Consider the following 25,979-nt stretch of genomic DNA (forward strand, 5'->3'; position numbering starts at 1 on the left):
GCACAGGGTAAACCTCTTCTACCTCTTCTGCAAACTTCCACAAGACTTTTCAGTGAATAGTTGATCTAGTAATATATTCAGGGGGAAAAAAGCATCCAAAGTACAAAAGGAAGAGTTTCCTTCAAATGATCAGATCTACTCTGCTTTAACCAAGGCACTTTTATGCCCATCAGAAAGTGACGGCTGATAGCAGTTAGCCATACTGGCGGCCTGAGTGGAGAAGTACAAACTTGGTGTCAGGCTGAATATTCATTAGGTCTGGAATTTTTACCTTCAGCTCAAAGACAAATCATAATGGCCTCATCTACATTCTGTGGAAAAAAAAATAACTTTTTATTCCTGGGCCGGCCTCATCAGTGGTAGCAGTAAATAGTGCTGCTCTAAGAAGGTGGGAGCCAGCAGTTACCATTATGTTTTGCTCTGTTTTTATTTTACGTTTTTATAGTTGACACTGGCAAAACCACCAGCTTCTTGGAGCACTGCCTGAAGAACTGCTCTCCACTGTTATTACCACTAATGGAACAAAAATAATGATAGCAAGGAAGGGAGACTGTTGGCCAAAAAGCATAGTCCAGGAGCTTTTCTACCCCACCCTGCACCTGGCAGCGAAGTGTGAGGGCATGAGTACAACATCTGCTCTGCTGCTAAAGTGAGTAACCTCAGTCTCCTAATCCATCGAGCCAGCTCTTTTTACAAGCAGTGTGTCTGCATGAAAAAATGTGAAGAAAGAGGTATTGCCATGCCATACAAAAGCTCTTGTAAAACTGGCAGGCTCTGCTCTGTAAGTGCAGGCAGCATAACAATGGGCTGGCCTTAGATTAGACTGCTAAGTATTTCCAGTTTGGTCAACATCAGTGGTTTTACTAATTTTAAAACTCTTCTGCCACACCTAGAGGTAATAAAAAGTCAGGCACTGAGATAGGTTGGCACTGAGAACAGCAGGAAACTGGGACCTTGGTCAGATGGTTTTTGTATACTTATTTTCAGTTTTCCAACTTTCTGACAGTTTTCAACATTTAAATAGCTTCTCGTATCAGTTCTCTTAGTGTACCGCATGTAGATCACACACAACTGGGAGAGATTAAATGCTGAGTAATTAAACTAGATAATCCCTGCAAAATAATATTAACCTCTCTAAGTGTGTTTATTTCATTTGCAGCTTAACTGAGGAAATCTCTCCAAGCAAGCCAAAACATGTTACTGTTCCAGCCCCTGCCAGGGAACCCAGATAACAGGAAGCGGATGGGTTTTTTTGCTCCCCATGAAAGCAGAATAAACACGGAGAAGTTAGTTTGACACTTTGGTGTGTTTATAGCAGAAAGTCATGTTGCATGACAGTTCCTATGGAAACCTTTTTATAACTGAATGGCAGAACACTTTAAACGCTCATAAATTTTTTAAGAACATGTTAGGAAAGTTTAGCTTGCGTTATATCCTCCATGCCAGTTTTCCATATTTAACAGGTTGCAGCATTCTTTAGGACAAAATGTTGTGGTGGTGGTTCAAGTCTCCAACCTCTACGAGCAGGGATAAATCACTGGCTGCTTTACCACATCAAAACAAACGGCTCATATGATGCCTGTTTCACTCTCAATACATACCAGCAATTCAGTCATTCATCTCGACGATTTTCTTCAAGTTTATAATTAGCCAGGTCTGTAGGGGCTGTAAGAGAGACGGTGTGGAGATGTACTCATTTACACGTACACTAGTGAATGCTTTAATTGGGTATTAGGATTGCACTACTTTTTAATGTGAAATGGTTTCACGTTTTCCTGTGAATTATCAGCATTTGTTTCCAGTTCCTAGAAAACAGGTGCTTACAGAGAAGCTGAAGCAGAATGAGTCCAAACTATGGTTTGTAGCATATCAATAGGTCAGCCCACAAAAACACTCCAGGAACGAATGCTGGGTGGGCTGTACCTGCTTTTACTAGAAACCCAAAGAACATCACCTATTTTTATACTAGAATTGCCAAAATATACTTTCTGTCAATAAGCTGAATTTGAAATTGAGTCTGAATGAGGAAAAACAAAGCCTATGAAGGCAAGAGTGGTGATTTAAAGCAGGAGGAGAGTTGTTTTAGGAGGAGGTATTGCAGAGGTTCCAGCCTTCAGGGCCATTTATGGAAGAGGACTGGACTAACAGTTCCTTGATCCTACTGTCTTTCATTCTCCGTTATTATACAAGAAGCTGGATTTGTTTGGTGGCTTATTTTGAGTTTTACTATGCTTTTACTATCTTTAAATATAACCTTCACGGTGATTTGCTAATGATACGCATGAAGCAACAAAGGTTATAAATTCTACTGCAAAGACCATGATTCCGAAAATAGCCCATTACGCTCCCTGGCAGTGTAATGGTTTCCTCGGAACAGTTACTCGCTTTATAAGTTATAGTTCTTCCTTCTTTTATCTTTACTGTTTATTTGCAGACCACTGTTACAGAATGGAAACTGAGATGTTGCTAACCAGTTCTGTTACTGACTTAATCCATCATTCCTAACGCACTTAGGAGCAGCGTTATTACCAAGTTTAATAGCTATCAAGTCCCACTTAAAAAGAAAATGTTCAGCTGCAGGCAGAGTTACTCGGTGTGTTTTCGTGTCTGTGTGGAGGAATGTTTCAGGAGTGCAGAAACATCCCATTTTTGGTCATACACTGCAGTACCTGACAAATTCCTCTGAACGTGTGAGCTCCATATGGTACAGACAAGGCACCCCAAGAGAAGCAGAGCAAAATACTGAAAATACTTGTTTGCTGTCTGCATCTCTGAACGAAGCATGTGGCTGCTGTGATCGCTGAGGCAATCTGTTGCCCATCTGGCATCTCTTAGACAAGAGATTGTCACAACTGGTGAGATGTGATTTGATGGACCTGAAGTCTGATCCTGTATTACTGCAATTCCTAAATGCTCGGAGAACTAAACTTTAATCAAAATACCTCTGGTATTACAATGAGCTTAGCAGCTAATTGGGAAGACTGACCATGTCATAATACTTGTCTCAACAAAATTGCAGTCTAGACATGCTGAGTTACCCTAATGGTGAACTGGTGAATGAATTGTACAGGTGATATAAGAGAAGCTCGAAACGATGCTGCAGGGGAGTGTGGTGAAGTTTTTGCCTCATCACAATACTGACGGTATCGGTTGCTTGTTGTGCTAAGTTGGTAATTTGATAAGAAATTTCATTTGTTGCTTAATGAACCACAGTTATAGTGTGACAATGATACACTGAGAATGCTGAATGTATTCAAATTTGTTAGGAAAAGGGTGAAAGGAACTCCTTGGGGCACCTCTGGTGCGTGTTGGAGGTAACTTGGACGTGAGATGAACACGTTGATTGAGTGCCTTCGTGATCGTGGCTGAACTAATTAATATTGTTGACATTCGAATCTACATCTTTGGGTTTCAAAATTGTAGTTTCCTAAAGAAACAAAAGGACTATCTAGAGGTTGAAACCATGGGGGTAATATAGACTAGAGAGAACAGCATTGTTTACACTTTGCTTACGTGAAATGGTTCTAGCAATCATGGATTTTAATGGACACTGGAATTTGCAGCAACTGATGGATTCCAGACCCTTGTTGCAGGAAAATTATCGTTTCAGGTTTTGGAAGACTGTTTGTATTTCTCTTTCGTATAAGAAACCAACTTTCCAAACAGCTTACGGAAACATTCCCAGTATAACCTATTCTTGAGAACCTAGCAGATATTAAAACTTCAGCTTTTATTTTATCTGCAGACATCTGAACCTGTTTGTACGTTTGAGCACGGACGCTTACATCTGACTGCAGCCGTAATTCAGAAAGGATGTGCGTGCCACAATTCTCTTCTAATGCTCTCGTCCCTTAATAAGTAAATAAAAGGCTTGTATTTCTTAAAAGCTATAAAAGCATGGGTAAGTTAATTTTCAGCTTAGAAGAGCTACAAAAGCAACTCCTGTGGAAAGGTACACTATTCTTAATTAACAAGGAATTTAGTGAGCTACAAATAAATTACTGCAAAGTGGTTTATCTCTAATAGCATCAAGCTAGCAACCAATGTTATGCTTGCAGATCACTCTACTTTTCCAGTATTTAGGGGTTTTTTGCTTATGCAGCAAACTTGAAACCAAATGGAAGTTCCCTAGCAAACTGAGGACTTTTTAGAGTGCAAAACAACACGTAGGGCTTTGATTTGAAAGCAACAGAAAGTAACTGTACTCATACAAACATTTGCATACATGTAGAAGGATGATCTGTAACCAACAGCAGGAAATTCTTTAGGGAAAATACGTACATGCATCCTCTGCTGAGTACAGCTGTATTGGTGGAGGCTCTTACCACTTGCATTTCATCGTGGGTTGCTCAGCACCACCCTCCTGAAGAGGTTTCTCGGTCCTGTGGATGCAGCAGCACAGAGGCTCGTGAGAGGGTTCCTGTGGTGGTTTTACCGTGCTGGGCAGCTAAACGCCACAACCGCGCTCTCACTCCCTCTCCTTAGATGAGGAGGGAAAGAAGTAAAGTAAAGAATAACTCACGGGGTTGAGATAAGGATAGCTTAATTAAAGGGAAAAAATAATAATTATTAAGGAGAGATTATTAACTAAACAATTTAACTAAAAGGGGAAAAAAAGGGAGAGGGGGAAAGGGGAAAAAAAAAAATAAAGGCTTTGTAGAAACTCAGAGGAAAGAAATTACTCTCTACTTCCCACAAATGAGTGATGATTGACGTCTTTGAAGCAGGGCCTCAACGCATGTAGCCAGTGTTTGGGAGAAGGACCAACGTTTTCCCAACAAGAGCCCACCCCTCCCCTCTTCTTCCTGTTTCCACCTTTTATTGCTGAGTGTGACACCACATGGTATGGAATAGCCTTTGGTTGCTTTAGGTCAGCTGCCCTGGGGATGTTTCATGTCAGCTCTCACGGCAAGGGTTAGCATGGACTGGTAAAGCTTGCAGTGTGTTTTCTGTGCTAGCAGTTATAGAGAGCAAAGCTGAGAGCTACGATGGCTGATCTGAAGAGGCAGCAGCCAAAATCCACTCTGGACAGTAACCTGTGACACCCACCTGGTCTTTTGGCACTTAGGGCAGAAACCATATGGTGAAATGGGAGGATTCCCAAGGGCAGAAGATTAACTTGTGAAATAAGATAATTGCGTATCTAATACATTGATATTTCTGTGGAGATTCAGAGGAGGCTGAGCTGTTGGTTTGCACCATCTCTATTGTGTTAACGTACCCACGGGTGCTCTGTTGGGGCACCGAAGGACCTGGGTGTTTTACTTACTTCGATTGTTTTACATCAAATACCATCTTAATTCTCCAGGCACCTGTTGGATGGTGTATTGTAGTTCAAAACAGGCATGACATTTCTGTTCAAAAAGGAGTATTTTCTTGAGTCAAACTGGTTGTTGCTGCTGATGCGTGTTTAGCTGATTTTGGCTGTCACATAAGGTGCTGCACGGCCTCCTTTCCTGTCCCTTTTCGTGGACCATCTCCATGGACGATGGCAACATCTTCAAACTTTTCTGCTCTCATCCTGCAGCACTTCATAGCAGCCTTGTAGTGAAGGCAGCTCCGTAGCCTACCTGTGCAATGCGAACTGCCTGCATACAGAATGAACTGTGAGCACTGCAAGGAAAAGAAAAAAAAAAAAAAAAGTGAACATTTTTAGCTGTAAAATGTGGTCTTTTAAATATGTATTTCTAGGTAAGAAAAATGCTTGCTTTTCCTTGGAGCTATTCAGAACTAATAGTGCAGTAGGTTTATTTTTGCCATTAGAACTACTAACTTCTGAAATACTTTTAGCAATGCACTTTTGACTTGCATTCAGGTACACCTGCAGCCTATCAAAAAAAAAAAAAGAAAAAAGAAAAAAGGCCAGACAACTTTTGAGAAGGTAATCACTGTAGGTAGGATTAATTATCAGTAACGCACAGGTGATTCAGTGTGCCCACATTCAAGAATTAATGGGATAATTAATTACTCTATTCAGCTTCACTAAGCTGTGTAATGTTTGAGCAGAATCATAATTTATACTCCGGTTGCTTAATCTGGCAGGTGTTTCTGAGGAGGTAGTTACGTGTTGCAGTATTCTTAGCAAAGTGATTCAACAATTTATATCGCATAATTTACGATATGACTTGGAAACGTTTTCAGAAGACGGTATCACGTCTTTAATTTCAGAGCTTGACCTGAAAATCAATTTGTAAACACTTACTAACAGCCTTTTCAGTCGTTACTTTCTTTATTTTATTTTTTTTAAATCCTTTGCAAGGGTAATTTTATAGTACTATTAATAATTAATACATCCATAGGCATAAGAAACGTATACTTCAGCTTATACTCATCAGCCTCACCTGATTCTGTAGATCAGTTCTCACACTAATAATGTGTTAAAATATTTTTTCCTGTTTTGTGGTTTAAGTATGAAGGCTAAGCTAATGTTGTTCAGACAGGCTGAATCTGGCAGATCTAAAACGCTTCCATGGTAAATACATGAACTGTTTATAACTGTTCTTCGTGCTTTGGATTTCCAACAATTGGTTAAACATAATGCAGATGTGGAAGGAAAAGGAACACTACCTGTTTAAAGAAATCAGGGAAAAGGAAACTCTTGACAGAAGCTTTTTAGCTCTGACCATTTCTTTTGTCAGCAACAACACCAAAAGAAAAAGAAAAAGAAAAAGAAAAGAAAAAAAAAAAAAGCCTGAGTGTTGATTGCTCGGTAGTTTTAAAATTAATTTTTAAAAGTAATGAAGGTCCTATATTCTTTGTAGTCTTAACTTGCAAGCTTTGGTTTAGACCAAAGCAAATTTCTAAAATCACTATAGGTATTTGCCAGGTTTTTGTTTCCTGTAGCTGGTAATCCAGTCTGTAAAATGGCACATCAAACTTAGGAAAATCTAATTCTGGATGAAATTCTTCTCTGATAAGGACGTGTTCATGCATACCCATTTCGACTCAAAGCACGTTTCAAATTTCCTTTTTAAGACTACTGTTTTTCAGTTTGGATTTTCAGGTTTGGAGATTTTCTTTTGCTCTTTGTGGTCAGGCTCGTATCTAAAAATGGGTACAACTATTTAAATTATTCTTCATTCATTTATAGCTACGATGACAACGTTAAACAGCTAAATTTATTGCTTTGTAAATGGCATTGCAAGTAACTGTTATGGAGAAATTAGGTTTCCAAGAAAACACATTTTTTTTGATGCACCAACTAAGACCATGAACTGTTCTTAAAGATGGAGGCTTCATAGAGGGAAAACCTTCTTTTAGGGTGACCTCCAGAACTGCTTTCCTCCAGGAGGGATGTTGCCCTTGGCTTCTTTGTGTGCCCGCTGCCCTCTCTGTGTCTGCATGGCCCTCATCACAGCGTGCCTTGCCACAAGAGGGTGACTTTTGTGCCACAAGCACGGCGCCCACGGTTTGGTTTACCCATTTGGATGTTCTGTAATTTGTTTGGTATGCTTCTGATGAAGAACAAAATTAGAACGAGATCATCTTGGGCTAGCGCGCCCGCTACCCCTCTACCCACTGATGGAGAGCTTGGGCCCATCCAACATCTGCTTTATTTTGTTGTTGCCCTGCAGTTCGGTGCCAAAGGCAGAGTTGGATTGAAGGAAGATAGCAGCAGAGGGACTTTGGGGTGATGAACCCATGGTGGCAAGGACGAGCCCTTTTATGCCAGGGCTATTGTTCAGACCTCGGGGGCTCTTGGGGGCTTCCCCAGCACCCCAGGAGTGTTCACATCCATCCCCAGACCCTGCCTCAAAGGAGTTAATGGGGGAAACAAACGCTGCTCGGGGGCCTCGCACTCTGAGGCGAGCTCCTTCAGCTTCGCCCCTCACGGGGCTGCCCCTCACGGGTGCTCCGCCGCTCTCGGCCTCCCCCACCGGGGGCAGGGCGAAGGCAGTCGGGGCGGATCCCGGCCGGGCCGGGGGCGGGCAGCACGGCGGGGGCTGGCGGGGCCGCCGGGGCCCCACCGGCGGCCGTGCCCCGCGGCTCCCCCGCCGCCCTCCCAGCGCCGCGGCGGCTCCCCCTCAGCTCGGGCCGGGCGGCGCTGCAAGATGGCGGCGGCAGCCGAGCGCGGAGCGGAGCTGCCCGCGGAGGAGGCGCCGCCGCCGCCGCCGCTGCTGCCCCCATTGCCGCGGGGGGCTCGGCCGCCGCCCCCCAGCCCCGAGGAGGTGGCGAGGCGCTTGGCCAGCACCCGGAGGGAGCTGAGCAACAGGCGCAAGATCCTGCTGAGGAACCTGCCGGCCGAGAGCAGCAGCCAGGTGCGGCTGGGAGAAGGGGGGGTGCGATGGGAGCTGCTCCCCCGAGGGGGGGGGGGTGGCCGTGAGGGAGGCTCGGGGCTGCCTCATCGCGGCTCTGTCGCGACCGAGGGGAGCCCCGGCTGCTCCTCCCGGGCTTTGTTAGCGCTGGAGGCGGCCCCGCTCTGCATCCCCTCTGAGGGGGCTCCGGGGCAGCTTGGTTTAATCGCTTTGTCGGGTTTTGGGGCACCTGCATGGCTGTGGGGTCGCTGGGTTCGTGCACAAGGTGAAACCTGGGGTTAGGGCTTTTGTTCCGAGCCGCTCCCCGCGTCCCTTCCCTTTCCTTTCCCGAGCGCGAGGAATTTGGTTGCCCGCGGGGAGGTGCAGCGAGGACTCTTCTCGGCAGCTCCCAAAGGGCCGCTCATTTTGGGGAGAAAATGCCAAAGATCCGTGTAACTCGACCCACAGCGTGCTCACCGCCATGCCTGCACGCCGGGTGCCTTCGGTCTGCGTGGCCGTAGGTGCTCACCCACTCAGAAAGGATGGATTTCGCCGTGATCCGAGGTGGTGCTTTACTTGCAGAGCCTCGCTGCCATGTGTGGCGACCTCGCGAGCTCATCGATAACAAGTTCTCGCTAACTCACGACTTGGAAAACCTCTCTTATCCTCGTCTTCTCTTCAAGAAGCTGCCAGGCACGGCTGCTGGCACAGGGGCTTGCTGCTGTATCCCCAGCTGCTTGCTGCCCCTGCCTGGCACGGCATCGCTGTCAGACACCCAAGCGGGTGCACGACTCCCTCTTGTTCCACACAGCAGGTGCTTCGTGAATTCACCTCAATTCGCCAGTGATCTGGTTAAAAACACGGCTCATGAGCACCGAAACCATCAACTTTGATGCTGCTTGGTCAGACAAAGACTGCTGCAAGGAAGCGTTAGCGTGAAGGTCCAATTTGGCAACCGTGCAGCACTGTGGGAGTTTGCCATTTTGTTTTGGCGACTTAAAAGTAGCACTTCGGTGGCTTTCTCTCCATACATGAAGCTCTAACATTCCCCTGCTGCTAGGCTGGAAGCGGCACCATCACATACAGATTCTGAATTACACTTGGAAAAGGTGCCAGTGTGATTTTTAACATCATCGAGCTGTTGGTGTTCATGTGTATAGGCAGAATATTCCTGCTGTAGAGAGGAAGTTTATGTCCTGGAGCAGTTTTGGAAAGGAGAAGTATGTTTGTGGTCAGGCACGTTAAGTACACCTTTGTACTTGGCTGTCATCTATTTCCAAACATTACCATGAAGCTTACCGGTTCTTGAATCAAACTAATACCCTCGGTAAACTGTGCAGAGGTGTTCTCTCTGCTGTTTGCTTCTTGAAACGATTGCTTAGACAAGTAAAATCAGGTAACGTATTGCTCCCCTGGCCAGTTTATTCTCCAAGAAGAAAGAGATAAACATCATGAAAATGCAAAGTCTTCCAGAATAGGATTTCATAAACATTTTCCTTTGCCAATTATAGCTACATATTAACTTATTTATTTGTTATCAGAGTTACAATCTTCTGTTACCTTTAGAGGTTTCTGACAGAGAAGCAGAGTACTGAAGATCTGTTGTCTCAGAAACCAAACAAACAGATCTGGAAGTGTCAGAAGCCTTCAGCACTTCAGGTGCTGGGTGGCTGTAACAAGGGGGCAAAGGTAACCCACGCTGGAATCTTGATAAGTGGGGTTTCCCTCAAAATGCATTTGACAACACCTGTACTGCTAAGGGAATCCAGAGCCTGTTTTCAGGAGGAAGGGCAGTCTGGAGAACGTGTTTTGCAGTCTGTTGAGCCAAGGAAATCAGCATTCCCTTTGGGACGTTTTTCATCAAGTGTCAGTATGTAATAGATCTGATGGGAGAACAAATGAAGTTAGAATTAACCCAAGAATATTCTTTCTGCTTTGGCTTTTATAGCTCCGTTTGCAAATACGTACTTGCAGGATTAATACTGCTACAAGCAAGTCTCTTGCTGCAGCCGTAGAGAAAGGTATTTTTGCAACAGACCTGTGGTAAGCGTTTTTATTACCACCTTCACCGTTCTCGCCAGCAAAGTCTCCACTTAGTGTTCAGCTGGCAAATTACTCAACTTGGTAGCGCCCTGTCGCAGTGAAGCCTTCCAGGCGTCCCGGCGAGTGCCCACGTGCGTCCCCCTCCGATTCCTCCATCGCGGCGCCTGAACCGCACACGCCATCAACCACGGGGCTCAGCAGCCTGATGCATTAGTGCTGTCACCTCTCTGGGGCTCAGATGTAGCACGTGGAGAGCCATGCAGCTATATCCATGCTACTTTTTAGGTTGCTGCAACTATAAAATTAGATAGAAATGCACTTTTATCGGGCTGACTGATTTCTGTCCGTTGGGTTGGTGCTGTCAGTAAAACAACTTGCCAAAACATCTCTTGTCTTAACTAATGTTTTCCTCCCTCCCTCAATCAAGTGGTTATCATTGCAGCTATATGAAAGCTAAGTCGAAAACCTGTTCAGTTGGCCATCGTGTTCCTTGTGGAGCTTACCTGCTCACGTCAAGGATGTTGCGCTGTGTACCAGCCTTTGGGTACAGGATGTGCTTTCCAAACCGCAGTCCTCTCTCTTCCTGCAGCCCTTGCAGAGCATACTCTGCTGCCTTCTGTTTCTTCTTGCAGTAGTGGGGAAGTGCTGTCATCAGAGTCATCAGTTTGTATCTCCATTAGTATGAAGGGCGTTAGGCAGGATCCAAGGAATCCTAGCAGGGCAGTGCTATGTGATGTTCCATGGTAAGACAGGCAAGATCATCCCACTGCTGTCTGTCTTCTTGAAATGTCAGCCAGTGGCTCTGTCCTTCTTAGCGTCAATATCGTCTGATGCAATGTTGTGGTAAGACTGATATTTGTATCGAGGATCTTTGTAAAGAGACAAAGCTTGGTTGTGGTTGTTCGTTTCACTCTGCTCAATGTTTGGTAATCAATCGGCAATCCCACACTTGGATGTCTCTTGCAATTGCCTTGTGCCAGTGCCTCCCTGGTGAGTTGGTTAATACGTTTCAGTAGCAAAGAACACAGTTGCATATGATGTTGAAAATGCAGTGTCGAAAATTAGGTATCGCAGATTGAAGGCTCCTGGAACTGTCATAAAGCTGCTCCGAGAGCCCTGGGAGGCAGGAGGACTTCTGGGGGGAGGTTGGGAGGGAAGGAAGTGATAACAACTCTCTGTCACTGAAAGAGATATCAATAACTTCCGATGTATAAGTAAGGTTGGTACCATACTAAACAGGGGAAGTTTTATTTTGTTGGAGTATCATATGGCAAATGAGCTTATGTGTGTTTGGGTGGTTTTTTTTTGCAATTATCCCAACAGATTAGAAGAATTGTTTTTGATTTCCCCAAGTCATTCATTTTTCAGAGTTAGTGGTTTGTCATCTCTGTCTGATGAATTTCCATAGGAGCTGTAGCTCACAAATGCGATGAAAGACAGCAGTCTGGTTCTCTGGCATACCAGTTGGGATCTCATGGAGTTGTTTTTAGAAGCAGTAGGACTTGGATTCTCTTTCTTGCTAATCGTTGCTTGGATTTTTAGCAAAATCTCCAGTCTTCACTGCTAAGATCCGATGACTAACAAGGGCTGTTCACTTTTTGATAAGGAACCTGTGGTGTAGAAGGTGTGCTTGTTCTCAATAAGCTTTTTTTCTGCCCCTTATCATCTTTGAATGCAGCTGTATTATAGTCACAGTTCTACTTTTTTTCTTCATTATCTGAGACTAGAAAATGAAGGGAATGTTCTACTTAAATGTAGGTCATAAAGTAAATTAGGGCTGATTAATTATTTTAATGCCCTGTAGTTCTTCTTTGGTGTGACCAATTCTAAAGAAAGATGAAACATTTAGGTATTCGTAGGAAACTGGTGCAATTCACCCAGAACAGGGATTTATTTTGTGTTTGGGGGCCTCGTGTGCATCTCCAGGTTTTTCACCGATGTTTGTTCCTGATTAAAAAAAAAAATACAACTTAAAATTATGCTATTTCAGTGGTTTTCTTCTTTCTGTCTTGATTACCCACAGTTTTTCCATGTTCCTTTTTAATCAAAAACCTTTAATGAACTGTGGTGATTTAAGGAAATGCTCTTTCCCAATCTGTTGTATGCCGGACTTTTAAGTGGAAGAAGCCTTTGTGTTTCAGATCGTCCTCTGTCACACTGACTGCACATGAAAGGCTTATTGGCCGGATAGCGAGCAGCCTTCATGCCTTAGGATGTACATGCTTTTTGATTTTCTGTATTGCTTTTCTTTCGTTTTGTGCTCTTCCTCTCTGACATTACCTCCACAATGTCTTTGTCATCTTTCATTTAGCTTCCGTACAACCTGGCATACCCGGGATGATGAAATTAGTTTCCAATCCCACAGTCTTCCTCTTTTCAACACACTAATGCAACTTTGGAAGACCAGAGAATTACCTTTTTCATTCCCATTACAATTCTGCTAAGAAATTGCTCTTCTTCTGTCTTAGTGACAATATTTTCTTAAATTATTGTATGAGTGATCTTCGGAGGGTATGGTTTTACAAAAGTGGAAGTCAGTTCTCAAACAAAAAGATACCATTGTTTCAGCATGCCCTAAAGACAGTTTATGGCCTAGAATCCCAGGCTAGGTTTTATTTCCAGTTCCATAGTTTGTGACCCTGGGGCAGTGCCGAAGGAACGTGCTGAGCAGAAGACTCAGGGCTCACCTCTGTCCTCCCTGGATGCCAGGTAAAGGTCTGCTGCACGTCCTGGGCTTGATCCTACAGCCATCGCTCACAAAAGAAGAATTTTCTTTAAAACAATTTAAAAACTGGAGAATTTTGCACAGAAGAGAACATAGGTCACCATGAGTTTATATGTGCAGCCTGCATGGTGAGCCCAATCTTTGTCTGCACCCGTGCTTGTTCAGAGCAAAGGAGGCTTCATCTGGCAGTCGATGCCCAAGTGGTGAAAATTTGGGGATTTCCTACCTCAGGAGTCACTAGCAGACAGTTTAAAATTGCACCTTGCACCAGTCCTTGCGTGCTGTTCTCCAACTCTTGGTGCTGTGCACTGCACTTCTTACTCTCCAGCAGATTCTCTGTGATTTTTCCTCAATAACAGATAATTATTTTAAAGCGTGTTGCGGCTCTCTTGCTTAAAACTTTTTCTTTATTTTTTTTTAATTTTCCACAACAGACTTTATGTATCTGTCGTGAAGTCTGTGTGGCATTACATCTAGAGAGAGAAAAATACTTGGTTTTGGGGTGCTGTACTCTTTTATATAGTTTGTTGATCCAGGTGATGACTAAATATTTTTTGCTTTTTTCCTTCTGCTGTTAGGTCACCTGGTGTGACCAGGTGAATTTAATATAATTAATAGCTGAGCTTTATTGATTTGGTATGTAGGGCAAATGTGCCTGCTAATGACTCATGTTGCTGTTTAAAAAAAAATAAAAAATCCAGGTCATAAAGCATAAAGACAGATTGTCTCTGAGGAAGGCATCCTTTCCCTTTGAGAGATGCAAATTTCAAATTGATAATATGTGGTAAAAACTCACGCTGACACTTCTCTACCCAAGACAAGACAGGACAGGCCAAGAATTAAAGTATTTCAAGACAACGTTTCTTGTGACAGTAAATAATACATTTTGGAAGGGTGTCCAGCCCATATTTACTTGTTCTTTCTCTTAATTCCCCTTTAATATATTTGGTTTTTCTTTTCCTGCCCAGTATGTCCTTAAGTATGTCCCAGTACTTTCCTTGAGTATGAATGGATTACTGTCTGGTTAAGATTTTAATTTTTACTAGTGCTTAGGTTAACTAGCTTTTGAAGTCCACTTCTGAGGACTTGTAATGGTCACTGGGGTATCGGGATGCTGGCACTGGAGCTGCCACGGGGTTCGTGACGGCCGTAGCTCTCGTTGTAAGTGCCTCCAGCTCGTGCTGCCCAAATTTTGTAACCTGGCCTGGCGCAGGGGTGGCAGCGAGGCCTTCCCGTGATAGCGCGCCTTGCCCTTGACCAGATGTTGGATTTCTTTTCCAACCTTAATGATCTCTGACTGCAGGGGGAGGAATCCTTCAGGAGAAGCAGTTTGGCTGGAGGCAGTCAGGAGTCCTGAGCCCGGTGGCTGCCAGGAGCAGGGCCCAAGCCACGGACATTTGCTTCTGCCATGCTCAGGGGACAGCCACGGCCGCTGGCTGCATCCCGTGGGCTCAGGGCCTGCCAGGCACACGCCCCGTTAAATAAATTAAAGTGGAAATAGTCTTCATTCTTTTCTAGCAGGCACCAGCGTTGGAAGGTGAGGGTGAGATTTACAGAAGCGCCCGAGTCGCTCTTTTAAATAAGACGCGAGCTCAAAAGTTGGCTGCGTACTTCTGAAAATATTATGAAGAATCTTAGGCTAATGTACACAGATACGTAGATATCTGTTTAATTTGAAGGAGTATATATTTGCTTAAGAGTCAGCGTGCTGTGTTTTATTTTTGTAAATTGTCTTGAGCTGCCTTTATGTGAAAAATGCCCTCGCCAAAATAATACCCAGACGCAGTCAGGCAGTTGCAGGTCTCAGCCCCACCACGGGAGCACCAGACACTAGCAGTGTGTGCTACAACCTGGGCAAACCTCTGTTAAAATCCTCACAGTGGCCTTTTGGAGTGACTTAGCTTAAACTAGGATATCGTTTTAAATCTTCTTTTTGTCCTCATAATTTTTAACATGAAGACCTCATGATTATCCCATGAAGATAAGTTTGCTACAGGCTATTTTCCCTCTCAATTAAATTTTCAAACAGTTGCTGGGAAGTCATCTGGCTCACACAAAAGGCCTTCAAGAGAGTGTTACGAACCATTTGAAATAGTATTTCCTGCTACTTAACCGCCAGATCAAACTTTCAGTGTTACTCTTATAGTATATGAAATAAAAATGGGTGACTATGTCCCCCTTTTTCTGAGCAGGACAGGAACAACCTTGTACTTTTGAGCTGTATGACTTCACAGAAAGTGTCATTTCTCCTCAGTATCAAGGACCTTGAGGACCTCTTGTTGCTGCCCACAGCCAAGTCACCTTCCCAACTCGGGTCTTCGCAGTGTGCCTGGCTTATTTTGCTTTTCAGAAACCATATCCTTATCACGTCTGATGAGGGTGGCTGGTAGATCGAGAAACAGCCATATTTTATTAATGTAGTATTTGACAGCTGTTAGCTAGTGAAACCAGAGATTGGTGTCCCTTCGACTAAAAGGGGTGCACCTGATACCAGTCGCAGAGAGCCCAATTAACCCAGGCTGTATATCGCTGAATTAGCCCGCTGGCAGGTTGGGAAATTGGCTGCACTGAAACTTTCAGACAAAGTTTGCTGATTATTTTGGTACTCAAATGGTCTTTTGCTAGCACGTATGGGACTTCCCCAACTGAAATATAAACATGTCCAAAGCATCGCTCTCTTCCTAGGGGTGATTAATGTCCATCTCTGCATTCTTGCCACTGAGCTGATAGTAGTTCAGTGGGTTAGTGGGTTTTGTGGGGCACTGGCACGTGTTTTGCTTGTGTTGGGAAGCAGCTTTAGCAAACTAGCACACCTCTTGTACTTGTTCCTACCCCACCTCTCCCACTCTCCTGCTCTTTCGCCATTAATTAGTGGGAGCAAATAATGCCGTTGGGGTTGATTCTTCATTGGACACCTGTGCAGTAATTGATAAATGATGCTTTCTGTGGGGTATTCTGGGCAGGATTCACTGCTGCTTGAAAGAATATTCATTATTAAAAGATCAAAAATCTGCTAAAGTGAACTTGATCGGTTAGAGGAAACTAAAGCAGCTGTTTTATTTTATTACAGTGTTGCCTGTCCTCAGTAAATTGCATGATGTGATGTTGCTGATATCTCATCTGTGTGGCATTTTAACTCTACTAGCTGTACTTTTGAGAAATAGTGGTGGTTTTTTTTGCTATTTAATGAACTGTGATGTTATTTGTCTTTATCAAAAGACAGCCAGCAAGACAGTCTGTTGTGCTTATGAGACGTTGTATAATGAAAAGTAAATTAATCACATTCAGTAAGCCAATTCTTTACATGAGATAAAAACATTGCTGTAGCAGTATAACCAGCTCTTCTAAAAACAAATATTTGATAGTGTTTCTATGGTAAAGTTTTCTGTTTATCGGGAAAGTTTTTGTTTAAAAAGTGAAGCTAAATTTATACACTTATTTATTTGGTCTGGTGAATTATTTCTCTGATGTTACGTGTACTTTTCTCTTTCAGGAAATCCATGACTTATTTAAAGATTATGAAATAAAGTATTGTTATGTGGACAGAAATAAAAGAACAGGTAAGCAATTAAAATCTTCCGGTGTCACACATTCCAATTCTGTGATGAAATGAGTGAGGAATATCATCTGCTATGCACGCCCCTTGGCTGTACGCTTTGCCAGCCTCTTCTGAAGCCAGTGGAGAATTGGAAACTCTATTGATAGTAGTGAGAAGTAGGTTGGCCCTGCATGGTATCTGTCAGGCAGATTCCCCTCAGTCAGTTTCTCTTTGAGACTAATCTAACCTCAACTGTCCAAATTCCTTTGAAAAACTGATCCTGAGGCTTCTTTTAGCACAAACCTTCACATGTGCATATGATGTGATCAGAGGAAAACGTACCTAGCTCCAGATGCATTTGTTTCAGGTAACATGAGCCTGAAGCAATTTAAAAGGATACTTAAGTCTTTGAAGGAAACATTGCCCTGAATTAAATCTTTTATTGTCTAAGTCAGATCTTCCATTTACAAATCAATTCTCTGTGTAGGGGAATCACGGATTTTTAGCACTTCTGAGGTACAGAGATGGACAAATGTTCCTGTACATCCAGATTGACATATATATATTACAGTCTGGATTACCTCAGGAGGTAATCTTGGATTGAAGGACAAATGTGACTGTGGCAGATTGCTATCAGGATTTTGCTTAGATATCTGACACCTGCCCTCATAGGACTGTGTTTGCTGTAATGGGAATTTTTTAAAAATACAACTATTAAAATCTCCTGGGTTACAGCATCTTAACTTGGTGATACACAAAGAAGTTCTTCTGGAGGTTCTTACAGGCCCACCTCTCGAGCCTGCCCAGGTCCTTCTGGATGGCATCCCTTCCCTCCAGCGTGTTGACGACACCGCACAGCTTGGTGTCACCAGCAAACACGCTGAGGGTGCGCTCAATCTCACTGTCCACGTTGCCAGCAGCGATGTAAAATAGTACTGGTCCCACTGCTGACCCCTGAGGGGCACCAGTCATCCCTGGTCTCCACCTGGACTTTGAGCCATTGACTGCAGCTCTCTGAGTGCAACCATCCAGCCAATTCCTTACCCTCTGAGTGGTCCAGCCATCCATCAAATCCATGCCTCTCCAATTTGGAGACGAGGATGTCATGTGGGACAGTGTAAAAAGCTTTGCACAAATCTACGGGGATGACATCGGTTGCTCTTCCCTTATCCACCAACGCTGTAAACCCATCATAGAAGGCCACCAAATTTGAGAGGCATGATTTGCCCTTAGTGAAGCTGTGTTGGCTGTCACCAGTCACCTCTCTGTGGTGATGGGCGTAGATATTGTAGTGTGAACTACTTGTGTAAGGAACTCCATTTGTATTGATTTTTTTTAGATACATTTAATGTCTTTTTAGTTTGATGGTTAGAACTTGTAGATCTCTGAAGACCTTCCCAATGAGATCTTGTAAAATTTTCCAGAGTAAAAACAGTGTTTTCACTTGATTACACAAACTAATTTAGAATAGCAATAAACACAAGGAAGAAGCCTTAAATGACCTCAGAACATTTTGAAAAAGCATTTTTATCTTAAAAAAGATTGAGTCTCTTTTAAATTCATTGCATTTATCCATTTATTCTCTGTAAGTATTCCTAAATTACCAAGTGTTATGCTGTTACAGAAATATGTCAAAATGCTGGATTGCAAAGTAAGTAATGTAGATAGCCCAGGAGTATTTTAATCTGTGTGAGAACCAGATTGTTGATTTCCATGCCTTCTCACCTATATCTGATTATCGATACATCTCTCGCGTTACTGCAAATTGTAAAATCCACTGCGAATGCATTGTTTGTATGTTTGTTCAAGTTAATTGCTTCAGGATGTGTAACAACATCCCCTTTGACTAGACCAGCAGAACTGAGATCTCAATTATTACATGTTTGCCACCAAGGTTTTACTTGCTTCTTTTTCTTTGCTACAGGATAGTTACAGTTACAGCACAGATCAGAACTTGCTTTAAGAACCCTGTGAATGTTTATATTTTATTTAGAAATCCTCGTTTAGACTGTTTTAACTTCTGGTTATTTAGACATGAAAGAAAATGTTAGCATTTCTGCCTCTGAATGGTGTCATCTTACAATTCATTGCTTTTTTCACATGTGCAGTGATGTTAGTGGAAACGGATGATTAATAGGTGATCTGGAATAAAAGATGTTTTCTGTTTAAAGAATAATCTTGCAACCAGAGCTTCCTGGAGTTGAATTTCAGGAAGCGATTGTATTGCAGTATGGTAGGTTTTGCTGTGACTCGCACAAATCTACCCGTAGTCATGGTGTGGTAATTGATAGCAAGGAAGGCAGAAAGCTAAAATAAAATAAAATAAATGCTGTGTTTAAAGGGAAAAAAATAAAAATCATTGTATAAGTAATTGTACTAGGACATCTGATTTATGACAAAGAATTCTGTGCTGCTGTTAGGTTCAGGATAGCTAGGAATATTGTGTGCTTTTTGGCTCTTACAAAAGTGGTAATTGTGTAGTGAGGAGGAAAGCATTGTTTATACTTGTTTCTGGACAACTGAGACTCCAAATTTGGGTGTAGGATAAGAAAATATGGTTAGCACAGTTTTCAGGCTGTGGTTTCAGACAAGTTGCTTGCACTGAGCAGTGTTGTTGCTGCCAACTTGCTTCTTTTGCCTTTGGACCTTTCTAACTGGGCTCCTTATTTTTCTATCCTGTTTGTGAGTATCCACTGTGAGAGAAGTCAGGAGAAGCAAACTGGAAATGGAGAAAACTTCCTGCTCTGCCTTCAAGAGATGTAGGGAGAATTGATTTTGCCCTGTTTGGATGTGTTAAGGTGGCCAACCTCCTTATGGCAAAGCTTGAGTGCTCAGGGAGGTTGTGGTGTGTGGGCACTGGGCTGTGCTTGGCATGGCTATGTGGTGCAAGCAGAGCTTTCCTGGGGTGTTTCTGCCTTGCATTAAGTTACCTGCAGGCAGGACTGTGATATTTATTCAGTGTGGCAGACACTTAGGGTGGCATTTGAAGACTTGAGGGTAAAGCCTGAGACAAAGTGTGAAGGAATAACAATACCTTATGTGGGTTAGCTTTCCAGTTTCATTTTCAAGTTAGAATGTATTAGCTTTTTGAGTTCTTCCCAAAGAAATTAATTCTAGACATGTGTAGGAGCAGTTTAATGTTTTATGCATACAAAGGCTTGAAGTGTAAATATGGCCTCAGGGCTGAACAATGGGTATTATTAAGTTTCCATTGGTCTCTGTGGGAGAACAGCATACAGGAAATCAGCAGGAAACGACTAAAAGATACTTCATCACAATTCATAGTGGTTCTCAAAATTACATTTTATTAAGAAAAGTTCTTTTATTAAGAAAAGGTTGCACATAGACAAGTTCATATAGCAAGTGTGGGGTGTTGCAGAATTCTCGTCCGCAGCTGATGGCACCATCTGCTCCTCTGTAGGACCGTCCTGTAGGATGTTGCTGCGTCTCCAGCGATGCGTCAAGGAGAGGCGGCCAGGAGCGTGGCATCATGGGCTCGTGTCCATGTCCAGCGCTGAGGCTAGCAAAGAAGCAAAAGCACTAACAAGAGAACCCCTGTGTGTTGTGCCACCCCCCTCCTGGGCCCACCCTGTCACCAGCCCCACTGTGATGTGGCCGTGACATCAGTGGGGCTGGTGTCAGCGGCACAATATGGGAAGGAACTGGGTGTTGACCTTCCTCAGCATGTGGCCATGGAGTCCAGGGATCTCTCCTGTAGAATGTTGTCGTGTCATGGGCTCACGTCCGTGTCTAGCAGTGAGGCTAGCAGAGAAGTACAGGCAACAAGAGAACCGCCATGTCTAATACCCGGCCTCTCCTGGGCCCACCCCATCACCAGCCCCACTGTGATGTGGCCGTGACATCAGTGGGGCTGGTGCCAGCGGCACAATATGGGAAGGGACTGGGAGTTGACCTTCCTTATCATGTGGCCATGGAGTCCAGGGATCTCTCCTGTAGAACGTTGACGTGTCATGGGCTCGCGTCCATGTCCAGCGCTGAGGCTAGGAGAGAAGCAAGTACGGGCAACAAGAGAACCGCCATGTCTAATACCAGGCCCCTCCTGGGCCCACTCTGTCACCAGCCCCACTGTGATGTGGCCTGACATCACCAGGGCCTGTGCCAGAGGCACAATGTGGGAAGGGACTGGGTGTTGACCTTCCTTATCATGTGGCCATGCAGTCCAGGGATCTCTCCTGTAGAATGCTGACGTGTCATGGGCTCATGTCCGTGTCCAGCGGTGAAGCTAGGAGAGAAGCAAGTACGGGCAACAAGACATCAGTGGGTCTGGTGCCAGCGGCACAGTATGGAAAGGGACTGGGTGTTGACCTTCCTTATCATGTGGCCATGGAGTCCAAGGATCTGTCCTGTAGAATGTTGACGTGTCATGGGCGCGTGTCCATGTCCAGCGCTGAGGCTAGGAGAGAAGCAAGTACGGGCAACAAGAGAACAAGAGTACGAGAACAAGAGAACGCCATGTCTAACACCAGGCGTCTCCTGGGCCCACTGTGATGTGGCCGTGACATCAGTGGGGCTGGTGCCAGCGGCACAATATGGGAAGGGGCTGGGTGTTGACCTTCCTTATCATGTGGCCGTGGAGTCCAGGGATCTGTCCTGTAGAATGTTGACACGTCTCCAGCGGAGTGCTGGAAGCAGGCTGTAGCCATGGTCTTGCTCTGTCCTTTTCCAGGATTCTATCTGTAATAATAAATAAAAAAAACAGCTGGAGGGGAGCGGCCGCCCTTCATTGCCATGGAGGGCCTCTCCTCTCCCTCCTCAGCCCACACTCATCTGGCTACTCCTCGGCCGGACTGGCCTGCTGTGGCCCTTTTATAGCCGCCAGGGCTGGCTGCACCACGGGCTCCCCCTGTGACATGGCCACCGCCAACATTCTGTCCCCTGTGACACAGCCATGGCATCACCAGGACCCGTGCCCACTGAGCAGAAGAAGCGGTTAAATAAAATAAAGTAAAATAAAGTAAAATAAAAGTGTAACAAGAACCAACAGCCACTTGTAATTCTGGGGAGGGAAATTCAGCAGCTGTAAGATCGGTCTGAAGATCAGCAGCTCAGCAAAGGTTAAAAGAGCATCAAATCCTGCAGGTGCTGCCTACCCACTGCCACATTTTAAAGATTTGTGTGGTACTTGCTGCTGAGATTTGTGGGCTTGAAGGGTCAATTCCAGCAGGAAAATGTTTGCTGTCTGGAGGTGATACTTCACACTTTGGGTATGAAAGATGTCCAGTGCCCAACCCTGTGTCCGCAAGTGCCTGACAGTGCTGAGGATGCCTCAGCCAGAGCTGTAGACTTGCATCTTTCTCTTACGTGAACCAAAGATTTTGCCAGTGGCTGCAAGCTTTTTGCCAGCAAAACCCGAACATCAGGAAACATTTTGGTGCTGTGCACAGGCTGCCCAGAGAGGTGGCTCAGCCTCTGTCCTTGGACATCTTCAAAAGACGGCTGGGCATGGTCATGGGCACCCAGCTGTGGTGGTCCTGCTTGAGCAGGGGTTGGCCTCCAGCCTCAGCCGGTCTGTGATTCTGCAATTTTGGGAAATATCCTAGAGACTCAAAATGCAGAAAAGATGCGGTAAATCCCTAGTGAGAATGTATGGATGCTGCCTTCAGAGAAATGTAGTTGAATCACCAATATGTTGACCTAAGTAGAAAATGTAATTACTTCTTGTTTCCCTGATGTAAAATTCTGTTGTGTTACATGTAGTGAGGTTTTGTATATCTACGTTTCTCAGATTTTTAAGTATATATTGCAGCATTTCTTTTTATGTACTGTGTCTTCAGAGTAAATCCCAAACTCTTATTTTTCCTCTGACTTCTACTGCTGGGTTTGGTGTTGTTTTTTCTTAGAGGCGAGGGGGGCTATAGTGCTTATTTGTAGAGTAATAAGCGATGTAATTTGTTGTGGTCTCTTACAGCGTTTGTTACTCTGTTAAATGGAGAGCAGGCTCAAAATGCGATTCGGAAATTTCACCAGTATTCTCTTCGGGGAAAAGAAATATCCGTGCAACTCCAACCAACAGATGCTTTGCTGTGCATCACTAATTTGCCCATTTCGTTTACGTTAGAAGAGTTTGAAGAACTTGTGCGTGCTTATGGCAATGTCGAGAGGTGTTTTTTGGTGTATAATGAAGTTACTGGCCATTCCAAGGGCTATGGTTTTGTGGAATATATGAAGAAGGACTCTGCTGCGAAGGCGAGACTGGAACTTCTGGGGAAACAGTTAGACGAGAGCACTCTCTTCGCGCAGTGGATGGATGTGAACCAGCTGACCACAAGTCTTATTCACTCCAAGTGCCTTTGTGTGGATAAATTGCAAAAAGACTACACTGATTCAAAAGAACTGATGCAGGCTTTCTCCCTGAAGTATAAACCTGTATTCTGCCAGGTATGTTGAATATGTATCTTTTGGAAGATCAAGGTCATGATTTAAACACTTCTGTATTGGTGTACTTCACTGCTTGCTGTCTTATCCTTTTATTTACCACTCAAGTGGTGAGTGAACATGCATCTGCATTGCAAAATACGTTGTGGTACAAACATTTTATTGGTCTGGGTTCACAGTGATTGTTACGTGTCATCTGGGAATTCTGCAGGAGACCACTCCCGTTAAGCACCAGTAAAATGTTTATAGCACATCCCCTTCTCATGTATTTTATGGAAAATGATTTCAGAAATATTTTAGAGAGCTTCTAAAGTAAATGTTGCTGATGGTTTTATTGCTCAGTAAAGCAAGCCAGAGCGTGTGAATACTGTAAGTGCAACAGTTCAGGGACATCAGGAAGAATAAATGTATAAAATTAACACATTTAAGAAACCTCTGCAAATATTTAATGAGTTTTTCCTTAACTGGGGAAAATGAGTCACTGGGCTTGATGGGGATAGAAGTGCTGCATCTTTTGGAAAGCTTGCAGGTGCAGAAGAGGTGGATCCTTGCTACCCTTTGCATGCGTAAAGGTTTCCTTTCTGTCTTTATGGCTTGTGAGATACTAGACCACACAAAATGTTGCTTGTAGAAGCGCTGCAGACAAACATACCTAGACAGACAGTAAAAAGAAAGCTTTGTTTGTAGTCACAGTTGGGTATGATTTCACTTGTTTTTTGTTTTCTTAAGTATCTGGGAAGGCTGCTTAGGGATTAGCTTCAAGTAAGGCCTGATCCACCTGTAGGCCAGCACATTTTCCTTAGTGCTATTTCGGAGCCCCAGTAATTTGGTGTCAGCACCATATCCTTATACTAGCTTGATCCAAGTACATGGGGAGAGGAATAAATTGCAAGTAATTCTTTCCAGAAACTGCCCATCCCTTGTTATTTTGTACTCGTGTCTGTTTCCCGGATTGAACGTATCTGACTTCTGTTTCGCTTCACTGCTTACTAGGGTGAGCAGCCTGTGCTCCCCACTATTTTCTTCTGAAATAAGGTATTGCGTGCTATAATGAAGTCACTTGCCTAATCTTTTTTTTTAATTAGCTAAATACATTGATGTTTTAAAGTCTTATAGTTTGGGGCATTCTTCCAGCTGTCAGATAATCCAGAGGCTGTTCTCAGCTTCCCCAGCATTATTTATCAAGATATGTGTGTTCTGTAGAGCTCTTTCTGGAGGTGAGTCTTTAGCAATGGCATTGAAGATTTTATAACCTCTCTTTTCTTGTAAATCTCTGAGATTTTTATTTCAGTTGTTACTGTAAGTTTATGCAGCCAAACTGTTGGGAATAGGCTGTGGATTTTTCTCCAGTAAAATCTATAGAGGTTTTTACTTTTCTGCTTCACAACCAGTGTCAGTGGGTCATTTCTGATCATTTTGGGAGTGGATATTTTTGCCTAAGCTTTACTCCCCCCCTTTTCACTCCCATTTTTTTGTTTGATTTAAATCTGCTCATTCTGTTATAAAACGCTGCAAACAAAGGACAGAGCATTGTTTGACAAGTAAGCCTGTTTCCAGTCTGCTTGATTGATCAGTCTGGCATCTTCTGTTGGCACTAAATGCAGCCACAGACTTCAGATTCTCCTAAAAGGCAGTATGTAGCAGTAGAATTTGCATTGTTGTATGTTTCAACAGCTATCATGCAGTCTGATGAATGACATTTGTGTTATTGTAGGCTTGAAAACTGAACAATAAAGAGTTTATAATTCTTATCCTGAAAAAAAAATAATTAAAAAAAATAAAAAATAATAAAAATAAAAATGTAGAACACAGCTGTATTTAAATTCTTCTTCTCACCCTTTTTATTTTGTTAAATAAATGTTAAATATATTTCACAACTCAGGTTCTCCATGAGATTACATGGAAGTTAAGGTGGTAATTCAAGTAGACACAGCACGCATGCCATATCTAATATGAAGCTATGATACTTATATTTAGCACATTTGAAAAAGAAACATAATAATTTGGGTAGGCATTAACATAGTACGTCAACTTTTAGCAAAGTATTTTGCAGGGGATAGGTGAAAATATTTCAAGATGGTTCCTGAAATTCTCGGTTTTGCTCAGTGTGTTGTGAAATGTTGTTTCAGTTTGCTCAGGATGAAGACAGCTGTATTGGCGACTTTGCAGTGGTTGAGTACGAAACTGCAGAGCAGGCTGAGAAAGTGCAAGAAGTCACCGATGGCATGATTATCAAAGGGAAGAGAATCCAGGTGTCCTACTGTGCTCCAGGAGCGCCAGGCAGAAGCACGTTAGCAGCACTTATAGCAGCACAAAGGATGGTAAGATTTTGCAAAACTGTTTTCAGAATGAGTTTGTTATACCTTGAGCAGCATGTGTTGTGTGAAAGGGATTCACTGCTTTGCATTACAAAAAGTAGCCAAGCTTCTGGAAGCCTTAGTTGTTTGGGATTTTTGTTTGGTTGTTTATCGTTTTTTATCTGGTCAGCCTAACTCAGTCTCTTTCCTAGGCTAAAGAAGGCAATATACTGCAAGGAGGAAGGGTGAAATATGGCTAGAAGATATTACAAAGTTACACTTGCATAGCTTTGGGATTTCATTAAAATCAATTTTCTGCAACAGAAGTTGTTCTAGTTCAAAACAAAAGGAAATTAAGGTGGAGACATTTGATGAGCTAAAACAGAGTTTTAGTTTTGGTTTAAAACAGACAAGAATTTGTCAATTTTAAGATAAATTTCAAGGTAGGAGAAATAGTTTAATTTCATGCTCAATATAGAAGAAAGCTTTTTATACCCACTTGTCATATCAAATTATTTCCTAGAAAATGGGATTTGATAAGTGTTACAAGAAGCTGTCTTAAAGTAGAAGCAGAACAGTTTCATTACTTCTGAGAGCTTTAGCCCACATCTTCATAAAAGAGATGCGTGGTGCTATTACAAGATAGCATGAGTTGTTGTTAACACTGCCTCTCGTATCCTCCTTTATTGATAACACTTTCTTGGTTAAAAGGGAAAAAAAGAAATGCCTCTCAGGAAAACGATACA

At 43.3% G+C, this 25,979-nt stretch overlaps 1 protein-coding gene across 3 annotated transcripts in view; it reads left to right on the forward strand.

Moving 5' to 3' along the window:
- The first annotated feature begins 7,957 nt into the window (after positions 1-7,957).
- RAVER2 (ribonucleoprotein, PTB binding 2) overlaps positions 7,958-25,979 on the forward strand; it is a 34,980-nt gene continuing 16,958 nt past the window's right edge. For all 3 annotated transcript variants that reach the window (XM_082766156.1, XM_082766157.1, XM_082766158.1), the window contains exons 1-4: positions 7,958-8,258; positions 16,496-16,562; positions 22,470-22,939; positions 25,066-25,257. In XM_082766156.1, the coding sequence (XP_082622282.1) occupies positions 8,052-8,258; positions 16,496-16,562; positions 22,470-22,939; positions 25,066-25,257 (936 nt within the window). In that variant the 5' untranslated portion in view covers positions 7,958-8,051. The remainder of the gene's footprint in view (positions 8,259-16,495; positions 16,563-22,469; positions 22,940-25,065; positions 25,258-25,979) is intronic.

The sequence above is a fragment of the Aythya marila genome, assembly GCF_965140915.1.
Source record: "Aythya marila genome assembly, chromosome: 8".
In the NCBI taxonomy this organism is placed as follows: Eukaryota; Metazoa; Chordata; class Aves; order Anseriformes; family Anatidae; genus Aythya; species Aythya marila.